General features: G+C 58.2%; 3 protein-coding genes and 1 long non-coding RNA gene across 8 annotated transcripts; 2 read left to right on the forward strand and 2 right to left on the reverse strand.

The window, feature by feature from the left end:
* The first annotated feature begins 1,062 nt into the window (after nt 1–1,062).
* Nucleotides 1,063–5,484, forward strand: LOC119045445 (uncharacterized). 2 transcript variants are annotated; one of them, XR_005081786.2, is made up of 3 exons: nt 1,063–1,195; nt 2,041–3,955; nt 5,061–5,484. It is a non-coding gene; the product is annotated as an uncharacterized LOC119045445 (long non-coding RNA). The 2 variants fall into 2 exon arrangements; XR_005081787.2 differs by having other exon boundaries at nt 2,041–2,419.
* Nucleotides 1,188–6,853, reverse strand: KCNK4 (potassium two pore domain channel subfamily K member 4). Its single transcript, XM_037140157.2, has 6 exons — nt 6,650–6,853; nt 3,468–3,591; nt 3,193–3,353; nt 2,848–3,034; nt 2,223–2,362; nt 1,188–1,574 (listed from the first exon to the last, which is right to left on the reverse strand). The coding sequence occupies exons 1-6, from the start codon at nt 6,836–6,838 to the stop codon at nt 1,188–1,190; spliced, it is 1,188 nt and encodes a 395-aa protein (XP_036996052.1). The 5' UTR covers nt 6,839–6,853.
* A 3,125-nt stretch (nt 6,854–9,978) lies between these two features.
* GPR137 (G protein-coupled receptor 137) lies at nt 9,979–13,996 on the reverse strand. The gene is made up of 8 exons (XM_037140163.2): nt 13,908–13,996; nt 12,381–12,779; nt 12,247–12,296; nt 11,320–11,545; nt 11,061–11,210; nt 10,822–10,950; nt 10,592–10,710; nt 9,979–10,325 (listed from the first exon to the last, which is right to left on the reverse strand). The coding sequence occupies exons 2-8, from the start codon at nt 12,735–12,737 to the stop codon at nt 10,166–10,168; spliced, it is 1,191 nt and encodes a 396-aa protein (XP_036996058.1). The 5' UTR covers nt 12,738–12,779; nt 13,908–13,996; the 3' UTR covers nt 9,979–10,165.
* Nucleotides 13,526–22,230, forward strand: BAD (BCL2 associated agonist of cell death). 4 transcript variants are annotated; one of them, XM_037140164.2, is made up of 4 exons: nt 13,526–13,612; nt 14,918–15,112; nt 20,907–21,091; nt 21,740–22,230. In XM_037140164.2, exons 1-4 carry the CDS (start codon nt 13,549–13,551, stop codon nt 21,863–21,865), a joined length of 570 nt encoding a protein of 189 aa, XP_036996059.2. In that variant the 5' UTR covers nt 13,526–13,548; the 3' UTR covers nt 21,866–22,230. The 4 variants fall into 4 exon arrangements, with proteins under 4 accessions (XP_036996059.2, XP_036996062.2, XP_036996060.2 ...); XM_037140167.2 differs by lacking the exon at nt 13,526–13,612 and adding an exon at nt 14,308–14,392; XM_037140165.2 differs by lacking the exon at nt 13,526–13,612 and adding an exon at nt 14,559–14,642.
* The last annotated feature ends 413 nt before the right edge of the window (nt 22,231–22,643 follow it).

A 22,643-nucleotide genomic window follows, 5' to 3' on the forward strand; every position in this document is an offset into this window, starting at 1 on the left:
AAGGTGAAGGAAAACATAACAACAACAACAAACCCTCAGACACAGACAACGGTCTGGTGATGACCAGGGGGGAAGAGGGGTGGGGGGAGGCAGAAGGTAAAGGGGTGATAAACGGTGATGGAAGGAGACTTGACTTGGGGTGGTGAACACACAATACAACATACAGATGATGTGTTATAGAATTGTACACCTAAAACATGTATAATGTTATTAACCAGTGTCTCCCCGATAAATTAAAATTTTTAAAAGGTCCTAGAAAAAAAGCCAAGGAAAGCCCAGAGCCAGGGTAACGGGGTGTTGGGGGAGGGGAGGAAGCGCAGGCTGGGGCAGGGACGTGAAGACCGAGGGGGAAGCAAGACTGCCAGGGAGGGTGTTGAATGAGGATCGCCAGCGGCTGAACGAGTCTGGGGCCTGGCAGGATGAGGGGCCCTGCAGGACGAGGGGCCCAGGAAGAGTTCTTACTTTGACAGGCTTTTCCTCCATGGTTCTGCCCCAACGGACCCAGTCCCCACAGGCCTCGATTGAGGGAGAGGGGGTCGCGCGCTCCAGGAAGGGGGAGGGGCGGGGTCCCTTTCCAGAAGGGCGACGAGGGTCTCGTGCAGGACGAGTTCAAGCTACAGCCCCCTACACTGCAAACCATTACTTCTCCCCTCCCCACCCACCCTGCTGCCGTAATAGCTGTGCTGGGGTGGGAGACGCGCCGCCCATCCTGGCAGATTTCTCCGCCGGACCCTGCTTAGGAGCCTCCAAGCAGAGGCGCGAGCGGATCCCAGTCCAGAGGGCCGGCCTCGACCAAACCGCCGCGGGCGCAGGGGGGTTACGGGAAGACTGACTTGTCTGGAGGTGGCCCGAAGCAAGCACCCCCCACCCCACTCGAGTCCTCGGAGCGCGTAGGCCCGGAGCGGCGCAGACTTTTCCGTTTATTGACGCAGGCTTTGAGGCACTGTTGTGAGGGACAGGCCCAGCCGGGACAGCCCCAGCCTCGGGACAGGGAGACAGAAAGGGGGTCTGGAAATGGATGAAGTGAGAAGAGGACCAGGAGCCGCAGTAGCAAGTAAGCAACCTAGCCTGCCCCCCAGGTTACAGTCCAGTGAAAAAAAAAGTGTTCTTTGGTCAAACAAGCAAAGCATGCTGGGGAGAGAGCAAGGACGAAGCCCTTTGAGAGGTCTGGGCCGTGGGTCCTGCCCCTACACGGGTGCGTTTTTGTCCCGTGGGCTTCCGGGGCCCCGGGGTCTAGGGGGCTTCCTGGCGGGGTTGTGGGGGCGGCGGCGACCCCGTGGCGGGAGGGGCAGCGCGCAGCCGCGCTCGCTCTGCGTGTCCGAGGACTCGTCGATGAAGGCCAGATTCTCGCTGGGGTAATCCAGCGCGGAGGCCGTGGGCGGGGAAGGCGGCTGGGCCTTCTCGGGGGGCGCAGGGGATGGGGGCCTGCCCGCAGGCTGGGCCGTGCACGGCGGTGGAGGCAAAAGTGGCTGCTCCTTCTCCGGCGGCAGCGGTGCGGCGGGGCCGCCTCGCTGGGTCACCCGCGCCGTCACTGTTCCGGTCCAGCTGGCCGCCTGCGCCGTGAAGCCGCCCATCTGCGCGGGGAGGAAAAGCAGTCCTCGACCGGGGGTCCTCGACCGCCTAGCAGCCCGGGGAGCCTGCCCTTTGCCAGTCAGGCATTGCCCCTCCTTTGCCCTGGTCCTCCTGCCCCAGTGCGCCCAAGGAGGGAAAGGCTCATCCCCTAGCCCCACGATCTCCCCTCCTGCGTCGCACGGAAGCGCCCTCTACTCCGGGAGCTCTTCTAGAAAACCCGCTCTATTTCATCTCTCCCTCTTGTGCCCCCCAGAGCCTCTTGCGCTCCTCGGCCGGCTGGGCGTGAAGAGTGTGGGGACAAAATATAGGTCGTTCAATTAAATTTGAATTTCAGACAGACAACAAAAATAATTTTAGTATAATTACGTCCCGTGCAATTATGTGGCACATACTTATACTAAAATATTATTTATTTGTCTGAGGTTCACATTTAACTGGGCTTCCTGCGTTTTTACTTGGTAAAAGCAGAGATGGAGTCGCCTGCAAACCTGTCTGAATTATCCCTTTGCCCCTGGCCGGTGCATAATGGAGCTCACTCAGTCCCAGCCTGGAGGATCCCACACTCTGGGAGGCCGGCGGGCCAAGCAACTGCTCGGGTACAGCGTATCAGCATCATGGCACAGGCGCGGAGCCGACCCAGGGGCACCTACCTCTGCCCGAGTGCGGCGGGACACTGCTCGCAGCCAGTTCCCTATGGTGGTGAGCACCGAAGCAAAGTAGGCCAGGCCGAACAGAATCCAGAACCACACCAGCGGCTGATAGACTGCAGAGTTCTGGCTGGTGCTGGCGCCTAGGATACCACCGGCGAGGGCAGAAAGAAGATGATTGCAGGGCACGTTTTGAGCCAGTAAGTCACCTTTTCACCACCCGTCTTCCCAGCTCACCAAAAGTCCCCGTTGTCCCCAGGACAATGAGGATGTGACAGTGTGTGCAAACACATGCAAGAGGATGAGCATGCATGATTTGAAGTGTGCAAGATAAGAGCATGTGAGTGGGAGTGCTCATGTGCAAGAATGTGAGCCTGTGTGAGGGGTGCACCTTGTTACATGGGTAAACATGCATGGAGGTGCAGGCATGCAAGAATGTTAGTGTGCATGAGATGTTGATCAGTGCAGCAATGTTAGGGCGCATTCTGAGAGTGAATACAGCGGTTGCAGCCATCCTGTGGGGGGGGCACAAACACCACGTGGAGTTTGGAGGGAGAAGCGGAAGTGCAGAGGCTCTGGGTAGCAATCAAGTGGGCAAGGAAGTGAAGCACAAGAAAGGTGGCCTCACCGGCCACATAGTCCCCGAACCCCACCGTGGTGAGTGTCACGACGACGAAGTAGATGGCCTCGAGCTTGCTCCAGCCCTCCACGTAGCAGAACACAAAGGTGGGGGCGAGGACGAAGAGCAGGCAGCCAATCAGCAGGAAGAGCACCGCTGACAGAATTCGCACCAGCTCCTTGGGCACGTGCCACTTCTGCAGGGAGTGCCCACAACGTCCACTCTCACACCCCACAACCCCTCCTCTGGGAGCCCGAGGGGAGGCTCCGGAGATCTCAGGGCCCCAGCGTGAGTGCTGGGAGGGGACATAGGAAAGGTATCCTGAGCCCACCACAAGGGCTTGGAGCAGCTCACCAGGAAGATGGCTTCTATGTGACCGATGCCACGGCGCAGGGAGGAGCCCAGCCGGTCCCCGACCCCTGCCAGCAGCATCCCGAACAGCGGGATCCCCACCAGTGCATAAAAGATGCAGAAGAGGCGCCCAGCATCTGTTCGCAGGGCCGCATTGCCGTAGCCTGGGCAGAGGGGCCGTGCAGGAGGTCCAGGGGTTACCTGGCATCCCCCTACCTCCCCCTGCAACTTCCCCCTTGAGAAAGCCCAGCCACCCCTTGCCCAGTCCCCTCCCCCACCGATGGTGGTGATGATGGTGCCTGAAAAAAAGAAGGCACTGCCCAGGTCCCAGGCTGAGTAGTTGCTGTGACTGGTTGAGTTGATTTCAGGGTTCGCACCCCCTCCCAGGGCATCAGCCACTTCCTGCAGGACAAGGCGCAGAAAGAGGAAGCTTAGTCCTTCCCTCCGGTCCTGGCCAACCCCCTGGCCCTCCAGTGTCCGCAGTGCTTCCCTTCCTTCCCCTCCCAGCTCTCCCCTTCCAGCTGGTCTTCCTGAAGGCTTTCCCTTTGAGCAGGCATTGCAAATTGGGTGACTCAAATTGGTTTGACCTTCCCGCTATTTTAGAAACACTAATCTGCCCCCTAATTCACACAACAGATTTCCAGTTTCACAGCGATCAAGAGCACAGACTCTGGGACCAGACCGTCTAGTTTTGAATCTTGGTGATGTGTGAACTTGGGCAGGTTAACTCTCTCTCCTCTGTTTCCGCATCTACCCGGTGGAGACGGTAAGAGCGCCTACCATGCAGAGTTGCTGTGAAGGGTTAAAGCGCTCACAGCCAAGTAAGCACTGTGGCCCCCCATGGTGACCATGCCCGGTGATTTCCAGCTTTCCACAGACCACCCCCCACCCAATTCCTATTGCCCTTATGGGAGGTGAATTTGAGTCTCTTGCCTTAGAAAGTGTGATGAAAGTTAGGGACCCTCCTTCCAGGAAGGTTCATATACCATCACACTTTTCATCCAATTTTGGCAGATTCGTGGGCACGCAAACAGCCACCCACTCTGCTGAAGTTCTGTGCCACACAGCAGGCGCTCAGTGAACACGACTAAATTAATGGGATGGCCGAGTGTCTGTCCCTCCTGCCAGCCTGCAGCTCCCTCAGGGTGGGGTCTGCTTTGAGAGAGCCTCCCCTAAGTGGTAGAGGTCAGAGCACCCGAGGAGGGGGGCGCCATTGGGCCCCTCCCCAAGGAGCACAGAGCCAAGACACAAAGGCAGGCAGTGTGGGGAGATCAGAAACCACACCTCTCTCTTCCTGCGGTCCTCATTAGCAAGACCCTTTCCAAATTAATTGTCCTAAAGCATCGGCCCCCAACCTTCCACAGCTCCCTGATATCTGCACAATGGATTCTCATCTCCCCAGCCCACGGTTTAAGCCCCTTTTCAATCCGGTCCCAACCCCCTTTTCTCCAGTCTTCTTTCCTGAATCTGCTGGTTTTTTTTAATTTATTTATTTATCTTTAGAGGGGAAGGGAAGGAGAAAGGGAGAGAAACATCAATGTATGGTTGCCCTTTGCGCATCCCCCGCTGGGAACTGGCCTGCAGGGAACCGGCCTGCAACCCAGGCATGTGCCCTGACTGGGAATCGAACCGCGATTGTCTGGTTCGCAGGCCCGAGCTCATGAATCTGCTGTTTGGGAACCCACATTAAGGGGACTTTAGCCCCAGATTTCTAAGAGGATCTCATTTCCTGTAATAATACTTTTTAAATAAAGCCAAGAAGTGGAATGTATGACTTTTTTATTTGGCAACACTCTTCCAGTAAATTCACTACTTAAGGGGGAAAATTCTTTGTCATCCTGTGTGTTCTAATTTTTGTTTCAAATGACTAGGCATCTGCTAAATCCAAGTTCTGCAGAATGCTCCGAATTTCCAGCTTGCACGCCTTTGCCCGCCCGGGGCCGCCACTCTGCCTGCAGTCCCTTGCAACCCAGTCACACATCTCCACATTCTACCAGCTCACCTCCTCACTTCAACTACCAGCCCCATCCAAAGGCCCCCTGAACCTAGCCCAAGGCCCAGCATACAACAGAGGAGTGGTTAACAGAGGAGGAAGTAAGGAAAGCTGCTTTTCCACTGAATTCTAGTGATCTGTCCCCTTGCCCAGATGTGACCTCCTCTAGGGCACAGCCTGCATCTGTCCCACCCCAATGTCAATTTCCCCGCTCACAGTCTGGTGTATAGCACAGCACCTAGTACACAATAGGTGCCTAATTGCTGTATGACTAATTGTGGAAGAAAAATAAAGCAGTTGCTGCCCAACCTTCTAGTTTCTGCCCTTCCTTTTCTTCTTTTTCATCCAGGAAAAAAGAAACTCCTTTGTGAAGATAAAATAGGTCAGATTCCCTCCCCGCCTCTGCCCTGTGGTCTGGCCAGACACTGTCCTGCCCAGGCCGCTCTGGGCCTCCCCCGCTATTCTAGAAGAGTCTGGGACAATGTCAGGCTGCTTTGTGTCCTGGCCCCACCCCATCCTCATCTCCGGCCTGGGTCCTGCCACACTGGGAATCGGCTGGGACACAGAGGCCTCCATGCAAGATGGCTCCTCTCTCCAAAAGAACAGGCAGGGAAAGTGGGGTACTTTATTCAAATAAAAAAACACTCACCTATTAAAGTTACATAGTAGGTTTTTAATATGACAATGACTCAGAAATCAGAGAGAGCCACAGAGGTGTGGCTTGACAGTACCCCAGAAGACAAGCCCAGCACTTTCTTTACTTGCTGCACCAAAGCTGACCCCGTCCCTGACTTGTCCGCCCTCTAGCCTCTGCATTGTAAGCACGCGTCTTGGGGCACAGGGGCACTTGACCTCACATCCACAGTGGCAGGGACAGGCTGAGGTCCTAGGACCCCCCAAATCATCTGCACACGTTTCCGGGTGCACTCCTCTGGGACAAGGAGTGTTTGCAGTGTTCCTGGGCTCCTCTAAGGCATCTGGGACTTGGGAAAGTACAGGGACCAAGATAGGGTAACCACACTTAGCAAATAAAAATATTGCATGGGACATAGTTATATTTAAAAACTATTCATTGTTTAACTGACACCGACATCTAACTGGGTGTCCGGATTTTACCTGATAACCCTAAACCGGTGAGTTAGACCTGTGAAAATTTAACGTCCCACACCTCGTGTGCTGCAGCCGTTTCCTCCTCCCTCCCGTCCTCCCACCACCCTCCACACTGAGGGAGATCTCCCAGGAGCAGAGTGCAGTGCCAGGCACAGCAAAGAAAACCAGTGCCCCCTTGGACGCCATACTGAAAACAGAGCCCTGATCCCAGCCCCTGCCCTGCACCCCCAGCTTCACCCAGCCTTCAGGGAGGGGTGCCAGTCCCAAAGCAGCACCCCAGCACACGGCCCCACTGGCATGCACTAGTGCCAGGCAGTCACAGGTGACTGCCAAAGGGGCTCTCGCCCACCCACACACCTGGATGAAGAGCCCTAGGTCCTGGTCGCTCACACATGGATGCGCCCTCAGGAACTTCTCTCGGACCTCCCCCAGCTCCCTCTGGGCCTGCTGCTCGTGCGGCTGCTCCAGGGCCTGGAACACCAGGGCACCGGACACCAAATAGAGCAGGACCAGCGCCAGCAGTGCCAGTAGCGTGGTGCTGCGCATGGCGCGCCCAGGGGCCCGGCCAATTCCACTTCCCGCTTGGGGAGGCTGGGCAGCAGGCTCCTGGAGGGCTGTGGTCACTGCGGGCAGAACCAGGGATGCCTGGATCAATAGCCTGGCCTGACACCCCTACACCCTCCTCCACCCCTACCAACCGGAGGGTTCTTGGAGGCCCCTGCTCTACTGCCCACAGATGTCCTCTCCTCACATCCCTCTGTCTGGACACTTGGTACCAGGACACACCCAGTCCTCCCCCCACCTCTGTCCTCCCCCTTACCTCCACTGCCCAGCCCTCAGCCCCTGTCCGGGGGGCTCCAGGGTGTGAGAAGAGAAGAGGGCACCAGGAAGGGAAAGGAAGGAGAGTGGAAGAGGGAGAGACAGCCTGCTGACGGAGAGGCAGAGCAAAAAGGAAAGGCCGCCGGCTGGCGGGGGCGTGGGGAACCAGCCTCCCAGGAGGAGGCCGAGGGGATGAGGAGGTGCTGGAAGAAACAGCGGGAGGAAAGGCCGGACCGCACAGGACGGAGACGGGGATGGCGGGTCCGCTTCATCCACTGCTGCTGCTGCCGCAGCATCTTCGTGATTCCTCCCTCTCCTCCTGCCTCTCCCGGCAACACTGCTGGCCGCGATGGGCCGGGCGGGGAGCCTCCAAGGTCCCCCAGCGCCCCGCCAGGCTTTCGAGGAACCCAGGGATGGATCCGGTCCCTGCGCAGAGGCGAGGCAGGGAGGTGCCGGGGTGGGAGGTGGGGAGTGCTGGGTTCCAGGAAGGAGCGCGTCGGCGGGGGGCAACACACCGGACCAGTGCAGCATCTGCCCCGGGGACAGCGCGCCCACGCACCGACGCCGCACAAAGCCTCGCGCACCCCTACTCCACCCTGCAGCTCCTCCGCCCGAGGCTCAGGCTGCAATCCCATGCTCCACCCGCGCTCTCCCCAACTGCCGGGCACACCCGGACCCCAGGGGCGGCGCGGGCCTCGGCACCCCAGAGGGCCGCGCTGACGTGCGCCCACATCCGCGCACGCACGCTCAGGCCGAGGGGCCGCGGCGCAGCGCCCGCCGCCCAGACACACCGCACACCCGCCCGCCGCTCGCTCCCGCCACCTCCCGTCTTCACGCCGACGCCTGGGAGCGTGACGGGCGGCTGGGCTCGCGCGACCGCAAGATTCCCGGAGGCGCCCGCACGTGGGAGGGAGGTGGCGCTCAGCCTGGACGGGCGCCCCCTGCACGCCCCACCTGAGAGTCAGCGGCACTCCCTCCCGTGCCCCTCCGCCCCGCACTCACTGTTGGCCCCGCTGCGGCTGAGGCTGCAACCCAGGCTCCCGCGCGGCCTCGCCGGTGCCGGCTGGGCCACGGAGGCGGCTGAGGCGGTAGGGGCGGGGGGCGGAGCGGGCGGCCGCTGGGGCTGGGACCCCCCTCCCGCTGCCAGAAGCCCCCCTCCTACCGCGTTTAACCCCTCCAGCGCCTTGCCTCCCTCTGGGCCGCGCCCTCGCCGATGCCGCCCCCCACAGCCCCCTAACCTGCGGCAGCCCTGTGCCTTAATTCTGGCCAGTCCAGGGAGATCAGTGGCGGAGGAGCCCGAGAGAGGCTGCCGCTGAGTCTGGCCTCGACTGTCAAACCAGAGCCCTGGTACTGCCCCTCCGGCCAGTGTGGTCAGCGGCACAGCCCGAGGCTGGACATCATTCCGCTCACCTCTCTGGACTGGAGCCACGCTAATCTCCCAGACCCACTGTGGGGTGGGAGGGGCACCTCCCCGCCCCTGGGGACGGCCTGGCCCTTGGGCTCAGCACTCAGGAGGGAGAGGATCCTGCCAGACAAAAGGTGGGGGGATCTTCTCTGGCAAGCTGGACATGGCCCAGGTGGGGTGGGGCCCAGTTCTGGGAAGTCATGCTGGGGCACCTCCTGCCCTTGCTCCTGTGTCACCCACCACCCCTTGGTCCTCGCCGGTGTTCGCCCATCATGGAGCCAGCAGTCCCTCCCCAGGTGCTCAAACTGCCAGGGCCCTGGAAGGTCCTGAAACTCTGCTCCTCTCTGCTCTTACCCACTTTACAATGCCCATCTCTCGAAAGACCTTGGCTCCTGCCTGGGACCCTCAGCCGTTAGGGTGGGTAGTGGAAAGGTGGGCTCTAAGGCCAACCAGCCCCTACCAGTAGGGGGCCTCCACGGTGACCAAACTCCAGAGTCTGCAGGTGCCCACTTGCAGAAAACGATGTTAACTCTCACATGGGGGGTGCTATTGTGAGCACTAAAGAGGTCAGTATTTGTGAGCCTGGCACACACAATAAAGTGCCCTGCAAACGTTAGCAACTTTTCATTTAATGAGAAGTGACTGCTCTCTGCAGAGGCCCCAAAACCCTGCTGTCCAGGGCAGTCCCAAGTGAAGGGTTCCCAGACTGGCTCAGTGCTAGGTGCATGTACAGGAGACAGACCCTCCTATAAATAACTCCCAGCCGTGGGACAGATCTGCCGGGGCCATGATTACAGAGGGCAGTAACTGCTGTTAGGGGTGGCCAGAGAAGAGGGCCCCAGGAGCACCAGGCAGACTGTGGGGGCAGCCCACCCTACCAGCCAAACCCACACCTGGTAGGGAGAAGGGGGCTGCCCAGTCAGGGGCCAACCCCTCCTCCACAGGCCCCAGACTGGACTTCAAGGCCAGGTTGGGTGTGATGGCGGGGAAGCAGGGTCTGTGGAAACCCCGATTCACTGAGGCATGAGAGGCATTATAGCCACATAACCACAGTGCCACCAGGCCAGGAAGGGACATAGTTCCCTGACCCAGAGAGGGGAGGCAGCTAAAAGAAGTGACATTGAAAGCCAGTCTTGAGGAAAGAGTAGCAATTATTCAAGTAGAGAGGGGACTGGAGCAGGAGCAGGGCCCCTCTGGTCTGTCTTCCCTCCAGACCGCAGGCTCCTCCTTCGCCCTACTCACCAGCCTCCAGGAGGGAAAAAGCCCCCATAAGAGGCCGGTGTCTGATCAACTTTCAGCCAAACAGACAGTGGGTTCAAGAAGCACAGACAACTGACAGAGGGTGGCTGGCCGTGGGTCACGGACACTGTTTATTGAGTGGCAGACATGGGAGAGGTCGCTGGCTCCAGCGGAGAAGCGGAGGCGGCAGGCCCTGCCAGGGTGCTGTGTGCATCTGGCAGCCAGGGCCATGCCCCCCCACCCCGGGGGCCGGCACAAACTCACTGCAAGGGAAGTAGCAAGGAGCCGGCCAGGGGAGGAGGTGGCCACGGCCCTGGGATTCTGAGCAAGAAGCAGCAGTTGAACTTGGCACAGGGGTCTGGGGTGGGAGGGACCGGGGTCTGGGTGTTCTGGGGAGAGGTGGAGGGGGATCACGTCTGTGGAGTGGAATAGAGACTGTGGTGGTGGCTGCCAGGGCCCAGCACCTGGGAGAAGAGCAGAGGAGTGGTCCGCGTCTGGCTGCCCCCGTACCAGCCTGGCTCCCGCCCGATGGCGCCATACCAGCTGCCGGAGCCTAGACTGCCGGACATGCTGCAGACAGAGAAACAGGGTTGGTTCCAAGGCAGTGACCAGGGAGGGAGAGAGGCTGATGGCAGAGCCCACTGACCCAGACATCCCAGGACCCAGTGCTTGAGCACTGCGGACAGTGGCAAAGTGTGTCCTTGGGGCAAGAGGGGGACAGCAGAGGGCCCCCCACCTACTGCAGATGGAATCCAAGGCCAGGGCAGGGGCTGGATGACAAGACTCGGCTTTAGGTCCCCAGCTCCACGGAGCAAGCCAGAGCTCAAGGGTCCTACCTGGTGCTCTCGCCCTGGCCATGTTCCCAGGAGCAGCTCTCCTCCTCGCAGTGCCCGGCCCGGTCAAAGAAATAGGAACGGGAGCCAAAGACCTGCCCGTTGAGGATGCGGCTGGTGCTCTGGGGGAGGAAGCCACCATTGATGTTCTCCTGCCCCACGCTGGCCTCCCACCACCACCCCAGGCTCCAGCCCGGGCTGTCACAGCGCCACCCCGACAAGCTGGCCCTCACCAGGTCCTGCAGAGGCCGGTGCACCCGGAAGAAGCCCACCAGCAGGGTGGTGGGCAGCAGTTCCCACACAAAGAGTATGAGGCCAAACACCAGGTAGCCTTTGTTCCCCAGGTCATTCACCAGGTCCGCCTGTGGGAAAGCAGGGGCTCATGCCACTTGGCAAGCGTGCCGGTGGGGCACTTGGCCAGGGCCCAGGAGCCACGGCCACTAAGAGGGCAGCAGGCATGCCGAAGGCCCACCTGGTCAGAGACGTTGTACCAGTCATAATCAAAGGCGTCCAGCCGGCTCCGGGGAGCCAAGGCCAGGGCTGCCAGGTTGTAGCAGGCTCGACTGGCATACAGCAGGACCATGGCACCGCCCATCGCAGCTGCCTGGCACACACTGGTCCCCTGGCACAGATGACAACAAGGGACCCTCAGGGAGGGGAGGTTCCAGCTTCCCCTCTAACCCTGAAGACCAAAGCCCAAAGACCCCAAAGGACACCAGGCACCACCCTACCTTGGCCTCCAGGTAGATGCTGGTGGAGGGCGCCCGCCGGGCAACCAGGCAGAGGCAGGCAGCAAGAGAGAGCGCGCAGATAACAAACAGGGAGTCGCTCACCAGGACACGCACCAGCAGGAGGGCCCAGGGCTGCGCCCGACGCCGGCGGGACAGCACAGCACACAGCACATTCACCAGCAGAAAGAGCAGCGAGGCCCCCACGAAGGCCCCTCGGACAGCCAGCCTGTAGCCCACAGCACCGTCAGCCCCACCACTGCCCTCGGTGCTCACCCACCACCCAACCCCCCCCAGTGCCCACCAGAACCACAGGCCATCCGGTCCGAACCATGCCCCTCCGGTTTTGCAAGTGGGGAAACTGAGGCCCAAGGAGGTCAGAAGGGGACTGACAATTGTGATAACAGTGGAAGGAGCCCACTGGGTGTCAGAAATCTGGGCTTAAGCTCTGGCTGGGCCTCCAGCCACATCTATGACCTTGAACATTGTGCTTTACCTTTCTGGGCCTCAGTTTCTTCATCCCTCAAGTGGAGATAAGAGCCTCACAAGTCAGTTGTAAAAATTAGAGATGTTTGTAAGAGCTCTTAATAAACTGTAAAATGTTGTACAGATGACAGGAATATTGCCACCCAAGGTCACCCAGAAGTGGTTGGGTGTTGGAGCTTCCCGGGGCTGGAGCCTCCAGCTCTTCCTCTGTCACAGATGACCCTGGCACCCCCTCCCCAGTGGCTTCCCTTCCTGTTGCCCTTCAGGCATACAACGCCCCTGCTGAGCCATCCACCAGGTGCTTCACTTTCTCCAGCTCTTTCACAAACACTCCCTGAGCTGTCCCTACCTTAGCCCCACGGGGGGGGGGGGGGCGGGGAGGCAGGGAGACACCAGGCTGCTCCTGGCCTAGGGGCTGAGCCCACCAGTATCCTGAGTACTTACAAGCCTCGGCTCATCTCTGGCCGACGCTTCGCCTTGGCCTTGAACACCACCTGGGAGCAGAGATGCTCATTATTCCTTTGCGCCCTTGAGGCTTGCCGCCCCACAGCCCAAGCCCACCCGGTTACCACAGTTACCTGGGCAAAGTAGAGGTTCATGAGCGTCAGTGTGAAGAACTGCAGGCAGACAGGGCAGCAGTAGAGAAGCCAAAAGGGCAAGGGCCCCAGGCGGTTGGCTCGGGGTGTATCTCGGAAGTAGAAGGAGAAGAGGGTGGTACGCAGAGCAGCCCAGAGCAGACAGAGTGCCAGGAACACCGTCTGATAGCTGAGACGCTTGTGCCCATACAGGAGCACCAGCCACAGCTGGGCATAGACGGAGAAGAAGAGCAGGGCGTACAGAGTGGTGTAGGCCGCAGTCAGCCCCAGGGTCACGGCCGGTGGCAGCGCAGGCACCAGACCAGCAGCAGGCACCAGGCCAGACAGGTTACTCTCCATGTCAGGGAGGGAGGCCTGAATCCTGATACAGAGATGGAGGGGCTGGCAGGGGGCCAGAGAAATAAAAATAAATATGGAGGGGTGGGAGGTGCAGGGTGCAGAGACACAGATGAGGACCTCAGGAGGAAAGGAGTTGTGGCTGGCCAGGCCCTTCCCTGAAACGGAGGGACATTTGCCCTTGCAGCAGCCCTTGCAGCGGGGCACTGGCAGCCTGGGGCTGGGCCCTTCACCCAGGAGCGTGGAAGGACAGTCTCTCCTCTCCAGAGCTGAGGGTGGAAGGCGTGGGGGTGGGGAGTGTCGCTGCCCTGGGCCGGTCCCAGAGCTAGGAGCTTGGAGTTGCAGAGGCTGAGGAGAGGGGTACTTGGCCTTGGTCGCTCCAGTCGTCCGGGCAGGAGGGGGAGAGCCGGCCGATGCCCGTCGGTTCTGGGCAGCAGTCGCTGCTGGGGGCGCTCAACACCCAGCTCTCCCCCTCCTCAACTGGAGGCTCCCTCCCCTCCAACAATCCAGATGGGGTGGGGGGCCTCTGCCTTCAGTCCTGGGATTCCGGACTCTGCCAACCCACCCTCCACTGCGTCCACTATCCAGTCGGTTCTGGGAGGAGGTCGACGCCAGGCCCTCAGTCCGCCTCTTGGGGAGCTGGCTCCGGTTGCTGGGACCCGGGGCTCCGGGGCTCCAGCTCCCCGGCTCCAGCGGCTCCGCCCCCTCTTGCGCCTGCGCGGGCGCCGTCTGCTACGCAAATTGAGTAGGATCTAACCACCCCCGCCCCAACCCCCGCAACCTCGCGCCGCACCCCGCGCGTAGTCGTTCGAGAATGGGTAGGAGCTACGCCGCCGCCGCCGGGCGCCGGGAGTTAGGAGAGGCGGCGGGCGATCGAGGTACTGGGGCAGCACCGTATTCGGCCGGCGCCCGGGCGGGTTGTGTCCGTAGCCATCCGCCCTTGCCTATTGGCGGGGCCGCCAGTTCCCACGCTTCTCTGCCCCACATCCAAACCGAGATCCCGCCACCGGGCCGACAGCGGCACGACTTTCCCTCGCCCAGTCTCTGAAGAAAACTTCCGCCCACAGCCAAGATGGCCTCCGGGCCCCGCCCTCTAGGCCAGAACCCGCAAAGCCCCGCAGCACTAGGAGGCCCGCCAGTCCCCCGCCCTAGCAGGCCGCGGTTCCTGCTCACCTGGCCCGCCGCTTGCCAGGCGCGAAGCCCCCGCGAGTCCTACGGCCACCCTCACCGGGGCCCCTATCCCTTCTCCTGTTCTTCGACAGTCATTCTGCCAGTGAGGAGGCTCCCTCGCTTATCTCTAGGGCTCCCCAGATGGCGTGGGGAGTGGTGCCCGTGATGCGTGCGGTGCGAGGTTCCCACAGTGCGCGGGAGGAGGGACCCGGTCACCCAGTCCAGACGGCGTAGTAACAACGGCAACAACGATGCATGCTAGGGCTGAACTTCAATTATGCCTTTGTTAAGTGCTTCCACCCACAATAATCACGACTTGGTTTACAAAGTTCACTGGTCCCTGGGGGAAGTGTCATTATCCCCATTTCACAAGGGTGGAAACTAAGGCCCAGAGGGGCTGAAGGACACGTCAACAGAAGCTAGCCCCGAGATTCCAAATTCTCTGGGCGCCCCAAAGAATCCTTCATCTGCTTCCATACACGCCCCAGGTACAAGGAAGTTGGGAGAAGAGCCCTCGGAGACCAGGAAGGAACTCTGGAGGAAGGCGATGGGCGGGGAGCAGGTCGGGCGGCGGGGGCGTGGCCTGGATCAACAGTGGCTCCACCTCCTGGTGACATTTCGATAGCTGATTGGGCCGGGCCGGTGACAGTTCCCGTTGCCCAGGCAGCTAGAGTCGAGCTCCCTCAGTGCGAGAGGGAGGCGCAGGCCGGGGTCAGGGGCCTCGAGATCGGGCTTGGGGTGAGACTTGCGTGCCGTCATTACGGGCGGGTCGAGCCGGGGCTTGGGTAGGGGTCCGGGGCTCCACAGCACCAGGGCTCTGGAAGGAATTTTAGATCCCGGGTGGACAGGCTGAGCTCCCGGCCAGACCCAGAGGACAGACGGGGGCCTGGGAGGCAAGGCGGATCTGGGGTGCTAAGGTGGGAGAGGGAACCTGGGGCGCCTGCTTCCCCACCCACTGCCAGCCACCATTTGCCCCATCTCTGCCCTAACTACCTACCATCTTGTCCTTGCAGCCCAGAGCATGTTCCAGATCCCAGAGTTTGAGCAGAGTGAGCAGGAAGACTCCAGCCCTGCAGATAGGGGCCTGGGCCCCAGCCCCACAGGGGACCAGCCTCCAGGCTCCAGCAATCACCGGTGTACGGCCCCAGGCCTCCTGGGGGAAGCTGGTCGTCAGCAGGGCCAGCCAGCCAGCAGAAGCCACCATGGAGGTAGGCACCCCCCCCCCAACCTTCTGCCTGTCCACTTTGCCCCCAGCCCAGGAACTACCAGTACCTCAGCCTCATCCACACTCACTGGGTGGCTTTGAGTAAGTCCCAACTAACTTGGGCCTCAGCTTTCCTCTTCTGTAAAATAGAGCAATTAATCACCATCATGTAGGGCTGTTAGGATAATTAGCAGAATATTCAGGAAGCACTTAATTATAGTGTTGGTGCTTAGGAAATGCTCAAATAATGTAGCTGTCAGTGTAGGACCACAACAGAAATCACTGGGAGTCAACCAGTGAACCAGAAAGGGGAAGTGACTTGCCTAAGGTCACACTTATTTGCCAGTTCCTTTGGGTAAAGGGCTTCAGCCTCCATGGTATGTCCCCTGGGCGTCCAGCCCCCAGGTCTATGCTTGCCCACCCTGTGGCTCACACCCACAGAGACTGTCCTTGCCAGCTGCTGGGGGCAGGTGACCCCACGAGGCAGACAGCCCTCCCAGGCAGCTCATCTGTGTCGGGGTGGGGAAGCAGAGCTGGACGGAAGGATGGGCACTGGAGACAGTAGTGGCCATTTCTCAGTTTCCATTTCCCAGGACCCAGCACAGGCCTTGGCACTTCAAAAAAAACACAGGGATCTTCTGAGAACAAAAGAAACCTTGCAGAAACCCAAATGACCCTCTCCCCATTTTCAGGAGCAAGAAGGCTAACTTAGGTCTTGTCCCCGCCCCATTCACACACAGTCAAGCTGAACTCCACAGACTTTTTCTAACTTCTAGATCTTTGCCCTTTGCGGTATTTCTGCTCACAGCAGCTTTCCCCTCCCACCTGGCTGTTCCTCCTCTATATCAGGTGTTTAATCTGTGCCTGCGCTGTCCCAGCTGCCAGGGGTGCATCAGTGAACAGAGGAGATAAAAAGCCCTTTCCCTTGTGGTGCCCGTATTCTAGTCAGTGGGGGACTCGAGCCATAAACAAACAAGTAAACGATACAATGAGCTGGATGATGACACATGCTGGGCAGCAGCGGGAGAAAGTCTTTACTTTCTCTGGGTCAGGAGTACTGGGGGCTGGGGTCCACCGCACTCAGAAGCGCCACTTAAGCAGAGTGGAAGGGATGAGGCAGGAGCCACCTCCTGTCTGTGCAGAGATCTTGAAGGGATGGGTGAGAATGCAAAGGCCCTGAGGCCAGTGTGGCCTGAGGGATGAGTGTGAGGGGAGGGGAGCTGAAAAGACTCCAGTGAAAGAGCGGGAGGGGCAGCTGGGCAGGGCCTTGAAGGCAGCACAAGACTTTGGTTTTTCCTTTGAGTGAAAAGTTGGGAGGGCTTTGCATATACAGCCCAGTGATCTGCTTTGGTCTCCAGAGCATCACTCTGCAGGAGGGGCAGTGAGCCTGCAGACTGCTTGGGATGAACTTACTGATAGTGATCAGTCTATCAGTAAATCTATCTCAGTCCCAGGTTCTGCCCCTGGGAATGAGAGTGAAGGGAGGGCGGAGAAGGAAGTCAAGGAAAGAAAAGCCAGGAGGTGGGGAAAAGGCCCGCTTCTGTTCTATGGAAGAAGACTGGAGTGGCTCAGGAGGGAGTGGCAGGGGGCTGGAGTAGCCTTCCTGGGTAAACTAGGGGTGTGGCTCAGGGCTGGGGGATGCCTGAGCCACAGAAGAGAGGGCTGGCACGACCTGAGAAACTAAATTTAAGGAGGAGGGCATGAGAATGGTCTGAAGGAGCAGTAAGGAGTCTGGGTTGCCAGACTCAGCCATGAGGAGGGCTGCTGGGGAGAAAATAGAAACCACTAGAGGAGACTCTCCAGGATTTATTAAACTTTTGACCTACTTTTCATTGTCTAAAAAAGCAAGTGATTTTTCCATAAAAGATCCCCAAGTGCCAATAACCTGCTAGAGCCACTGCCTTCCTCCGGATGGGCAGGATCCCCTCGCTCTTCATACTCCCTGCCTCCTGGGCCCTGCTGGACTGTGTCCCCAGGGCAGCGTCTGCAGCCACCTTGTGTGCTGTGCCAGGTCAGTAAATAGCCCAGTGCCTGGGAGGGGTGGGTGCATGGGGAACCATGGGTGTGGATGGTGGAGAGGGGAGCAAGGACACCCAGTGGAGAAGGAGCCCAGCACTAGGCACCAGGGCCAGACTGCAGAGTTGAAACACGACTTCACCCTTAGCAGGTGGAGCTTGAGCAGGTTAGTTAACTCTCTCTGCCTCAGCCTCCTTCCTTCCCTGTTAAATGGAAATAGAACTGTGCCGACCTGGGGGTTGCCATTCCAGAGAGAAAGACATGAATAACCAATACCCCTGATGACGGGCAAGTAAAACCTAGGCTAGAACTAGGGTGGAAGGGCTTGAAGGCCACGCCAAGGAGTTTGGACTTTATCTCATAAACAATAGGGAGCCACGGAGGGCTTCAGGTAGAGGGCCGGCACGGCTGGGTTTAGAATGGGGGTTGGCAGAGCATGGCCTCTTTTTATACAGGCCATGAGCTAAAAATGGTTTTTATATTTTGAAATAGCTGACAACAATCCAATAACATTTCATAATATGTGAAAATAATATGAAATTCCACGTTCCATGCCCCTAAATAAAATCTTAGTTGAATACAGCAGCGCACAGTTGTTTACATAGTGCTCGAGGCTCTGCCCCGCTGTTTCCACAGCACTGAGTAGGTGTGACACAGACTCTGAGGTCTGCAGTGCCCCAAAGATTCACTCTCCAACCCTTACAGAAAACATTTGCCAGCTCTTGCTTTCTGATTTTGTCAGTGCTGAGCAAGATGGGGATGTAGGGCTTTGGTACCCCAAATGGCTTTAGGGTGCACAGGGAGTCGGGGCTGGGGCTTGCAGGTGCTAGAAGCAACAGGGTCTGCATTGCTGGGGGCAGGCAGTGTGAGGGCACCTGCTTGTGGATGACCAGGATCTGAACAGCCCTGCGTGGTGGCAGAGTGTCACTGCCTCCCACTGTGTGGCACATCACCTTAAGTAAGTCTGCAAGGATGCTCAGAGGGCCTGACTAGGGTAGATTTCTGTCCCACCCATTCACCTGGAAGCCTAACAGGGGTAAAGAGCTAAAAGCTTTGTTGGGGTTTGGGCTATCTCCAGCCCCAGGCCCCTGCCACTGCCCCACCCCAGCCCCAGGCTTACTCTGGGAGGGTGGTGTGAGTGGGCTGACCTAGGCACCCACCCAGAGAGCAGCCACGCCCCCTCCCTCTTCCTTACCTTCCATAGTGGGGAGGGGCCACCTCTGCCCTACCTAGGGGCATCTAGGGGTGAGAGCTGATTGAGGGTGGGATGATTCAAATGGAAGATCAAAAAATCCCCCAGGTTTTTTCCAGTGAACAGGACACTTTAAATATCCAAGTGAAACAAATGTGCATCATTTTAACAATGTCTGGCTTGGCATTGCTAAATCCAATTGCTTTGGTGAAAATCCCCCACCCCCTAGGCTAGGCTCCAGGTAGAACTGGCACTAGCAGAAAACCCAGGGCACATTCCCTGCAGCATGAGAATTAAAGAGACAGGCCCTGAAGCCAGATTCATTCATTTGGGATTTCTGCCCTGCTACCTACTGGCTGAGTGTCCCTGGGCAAGACCCTCTCTGTGCCTTAGTTTTCTCCTCTGCCAAATGCAGACAGTGAGTAACCTCCCTCCTAGGGCTGGATGAGAAGCACTTTTACACATTGGCACATCTAGTCTTGTAATTCCTGGGTGAGGCAGCTGTGCCCAGACCAAGTGCCCATCTGTAAATCACTCACCTGCCTACTCTCTGGCCAGGCCGCAGTCAACTGTGGTGGTTTGGGTTCTTAGGGCTAGTAAAGGGGAATAATAGGTGACATTTCCTGAGTACTTAAGTGGCCAACCCTGTGACTTCAGGGAAGTTCTTAACGACTAAGTGTATACATTTCCTCATCTGTAAAACAGGGAGAACTTGGCAGGCACCTCACTGGCAAGGTCGGAGGCTGCAGGATGTGAAAGCAGGAGTGTGGTTGAGGTGGGACCCACCTGGCAGTGGACCCCCACCTCATGACCACACCGTACAGAACTGGAAAGTGCTCTGCAGATGGGCCTGACCCTATCAGGGGTCTTTCTATTCCCAGCTCCTCTGGTCCTTGTCCCCTGTCCCCACTCTTGATTTAGCTGTCTGTTCACCACTCCCACTTGGATCCCCAAAGTCTTTACAGTGTCCTTACCGGACCTCAGCCTGGGCTTTGGTGACGCTCAAAACAGCCAGCCACTCTGAACACTTGACCTAACTAAGCCTTTCTGGATCCAACCCTCTCACTGCTTCTTTTTTTTTTTTAATGATTTTATTTATTTATACTTAGAGAGAGAGAGAGGGAGAGAAACATCAATGTGTGGTTGCCTCTCATGAACCCCTCACCCCTGTGAGGCCTGCAACCTAGGCAGGTGCCCTGACTAGGAATTGTACCAGAGATGCTTAGGTTCTCAAGACGGCATGCAATCCACTGAGCCACACCAGCAGTGCCTCTTTCTGCTTCTTGGCTTTCTCAGTTGGGTATCTGAAGCTGGGACCCTTGGAGGTCCTGCATCCCCTCGAGCTGAACCACAGGGGTCAGCTGAAGGTCTTCTGGAGGGAGAACAAGACAGTTATCCCCCAGCTTCAAGACCTGGCCTAAATCTTGCTTCCTTCAAAAAGCCTCCCTTGATGGAGGGGCCCTGCCATGGATGCTGGACATATTCTCCGCACCTGTTCTAGGCCCGTCTTCCACTCTTACTTAGTTCCCGGTTTTTGCTCCTAGGAGTGGTTCTCAGAGTTGGTCTGGGTATGGGATTGGCAGGAGTGAGGGCCTGGCTCACAGTACACAAGCCAGATAAATTCCCAACACAGTCAAGGTGCCACATTTGAATAATGACCCATGGTGCACTTTCAGCTCACAAAGCACTTTCACATTCTACTTTATGTGACCTTTACACAGGAAGGAATAGGTTTATCCCTGCATGGAGATAAAGACACAGGCTTAGAGAGCAGAAGGGTGTTTGGACAAGGGAAGTGGTGAAGCTCATGGAATAATCATTGAACTTTGGATTCCAATGAAAGTCTACGTACTTCCAGCCTCAGAGCTTCACAGTTGTGTGACCGTGGGCGAGTCTTAACCTCTGTAAGCCTCTGTCTTCTCATCTGTAGAACAGATGTTAGTCTATGGGCAAGGTTAGTACTCACTTCCCAGAATGGTAAGGAGCATGATGAGAGTGCCCTGGGCCTAGCACACCATAAGTGCCTCCTATTACCTAAAAAACATTAGGGCACTTCCTCCCAGGCAGGTGCTGTGGGAGGTGAAAACATGCCTCTGGCAGGTTCTGGCTGCAGGGGGGCCTCCTGTAGGCAACATTGAAACAGGTGAGCACCAGCAGGTGGCTTGCAGAGTTGGAGTTCAGCCCTGCCTGGCTGGGGCAGGACGCCCGTCATCCAGGGAACTGCTCTCCTCTGCTAGAGAATGGAGATGATTCGAGAGCTAACAACCCCATGGCCTTGCACTAATAAATGTAACTTATTATTTATTATGTCCTTATTTTGTGCCAGGCACAGGGGAAGATCCTTTACATACTATGGCTCTAGCACATTATTGGGGCTAAATTAAGATTTGTGGGGATTAATGAGAAGTTAATTCGAATCTTCACAAAAAGCCCCAGGGGCTTCCCTCTATTTATAGATGAGGGAACCGGACCTCTGAAAGGTACACTCCGATGTGCACACAAATACATCGGCAGGCCGATGGAGTTAATAATGCTGGGGGCTCAGAGAAGTTGATATTCACATAGCCCCCGCACTGTCGACCTCTGTTAGGTGCTGGATCTGTGGAGCCCCGGAGTCGCCACAGCTCGTACCCCGAGGAGAATGGCGAGATCGAGGAGGAGGAGCCCAGCCCCTTCCGCGGCCGCTCGAGTTCGGCGCCTCCCAATCTCTGGGCTGCACAGCGCTATGGCCGCGAGCTCCGGAGGATGAGCGATGAGTTTGAGGGTTCCTTCAAGGTGAGAGCGAATGGGACGAAGGGGGAGGACTCGTGACGGAGCATGCTGGGACCTGTACCTCCAAGTCACCTCCCACCAGCCTGGTCCGGCCGAGTCCCTGGGCAAGCCGGGACGTGCAATCTCGGGACTAACCCTCGGGGTCCCGGGGCATGATGGAATCTGTAGTCCTAATCCTGGACGCTACCTGTCACTTCCTGAATCCCAAAGCATGCTGGGATCTAGAGTCCACACCAGCTCCAGAAGGCCAAGATTTGGGGCCCCCAAGTCCGTGGAACTCAAGGCAGGCAGGCTTCTGTGTTCCTAGCCGGCCCCTTCCGGGTGTCCAGCTTGTTTGCCTTCAACTTCGGAACCATTTCTTTAATTCTCGAATTGTGATCCCATCTTCCAGGTGGTCTCCGGCGCTGGCGCTAACATACAGGGTCCACCTACATGTCCTCTCTCAGTTCCCAGCTCAGAGCGTCTGGGATCTAACTCGTCCCATTCCTAAGGGCCCAAACAAGCGACCTCTCTTGCTTGGGAAAGTGGCCTAGGAGACCCTCTCGATATAGGACATGCTGGGAGCTGTGGTCTTCATCTCCACGGGTTCTCAGTTAGGGATGGGATTCCGGCTGCTAATTCATTGAACCCTTTCTTCCTCCCACCCCGCAGGGACTTCCTCGTCCGAAGAGCGCAGGCACAGCGACGCAGATGCGGCAAAACTCCAGCTGGACGCGCATCATCCAATCCTGGTGGGATCGGAACTTGGGGAGAGGAGGCCCCGCCCCCTCCCAATGACTGTTCTTCCCACACTCCGAGGTTTCCCCTGCGCACGCCGCCACCGGCAGCCATCTTGTGTGTGGGCGGAAGTCGTTTCTACAGGCCTAGCCTATGCAAAAAGAGGATCAGGTCTCTCCCTTTCTAAGGCGTTCTGACCCAGAGTCCGATTTCCTTCCGGAGTTTGCGGAGAGTCTTCGAGGGTTTGGCCCCATCGGAAGTTTGGAAGTTTTTCCGCCCTCAGCTGCTGGAAGTGGGTTTCCCCAGGCGTCTGCGCCGTTGCTAGTCGGGATAACTAACTTCACCAGAACGCTTTCCTCCGCGGTGATAACTGCGAGCCGACGCTCGATACGAACTATGCTAATAAAGTCCACATCTTTGCTGCCGATTCTGTCAGTTGCTGGGGGCTAGCGGGAAGCGCTAGCACTATTTAAGAGGCCCCCATTTTACACAGAACGGAAACAACCTCTTTCTGAATGACATCCTGGAACCGAGACCAGGAAAGGGTCGACACGGCGAGCAGAGCCAGGACTTCTTGGCTTCGGGGAAGCAGAGCACAGTTGGGCCCCAGGGACCTCCAGGGCCCTTATCTGTAATCTGGTAATTGGGAACCGCAGGCTGACCGGCCGCTGGAATTCCGCGCTCTGCAAACCGTGCCGCCGTCCCCCAGGGAGGGTCATTTGTTCCTATTTGGGTCAGTCCTTTAGAACAGCTACTGTGTGGCCGGCTTGGGGCCAGCGCTGCTAAGGGAACTGGCAGGGCGCGCAGGACGGGGGAGGGGGTGGCGGAAGGGTAGGGG

The sequence above is a fragment of the Artibeus jamaicensis genome, unplaced genomic scaffold (assembly GCF_021234435.1).
Source record: "Artibeus jamaicensis isolate MK-2021 breed Jamaican fruit bat unplaced genomic scaffold, CSHL_Jam_final scaffold_614, whole genome shotgun sequence".
NCBI classification, from domain to species: domain Eukaryota; kingdom Metazoa; phylum Chordata; class Mammalia; order Chiroptera; family Phyllostomidae; genus Artibeus; species Artibeus jamaicensis.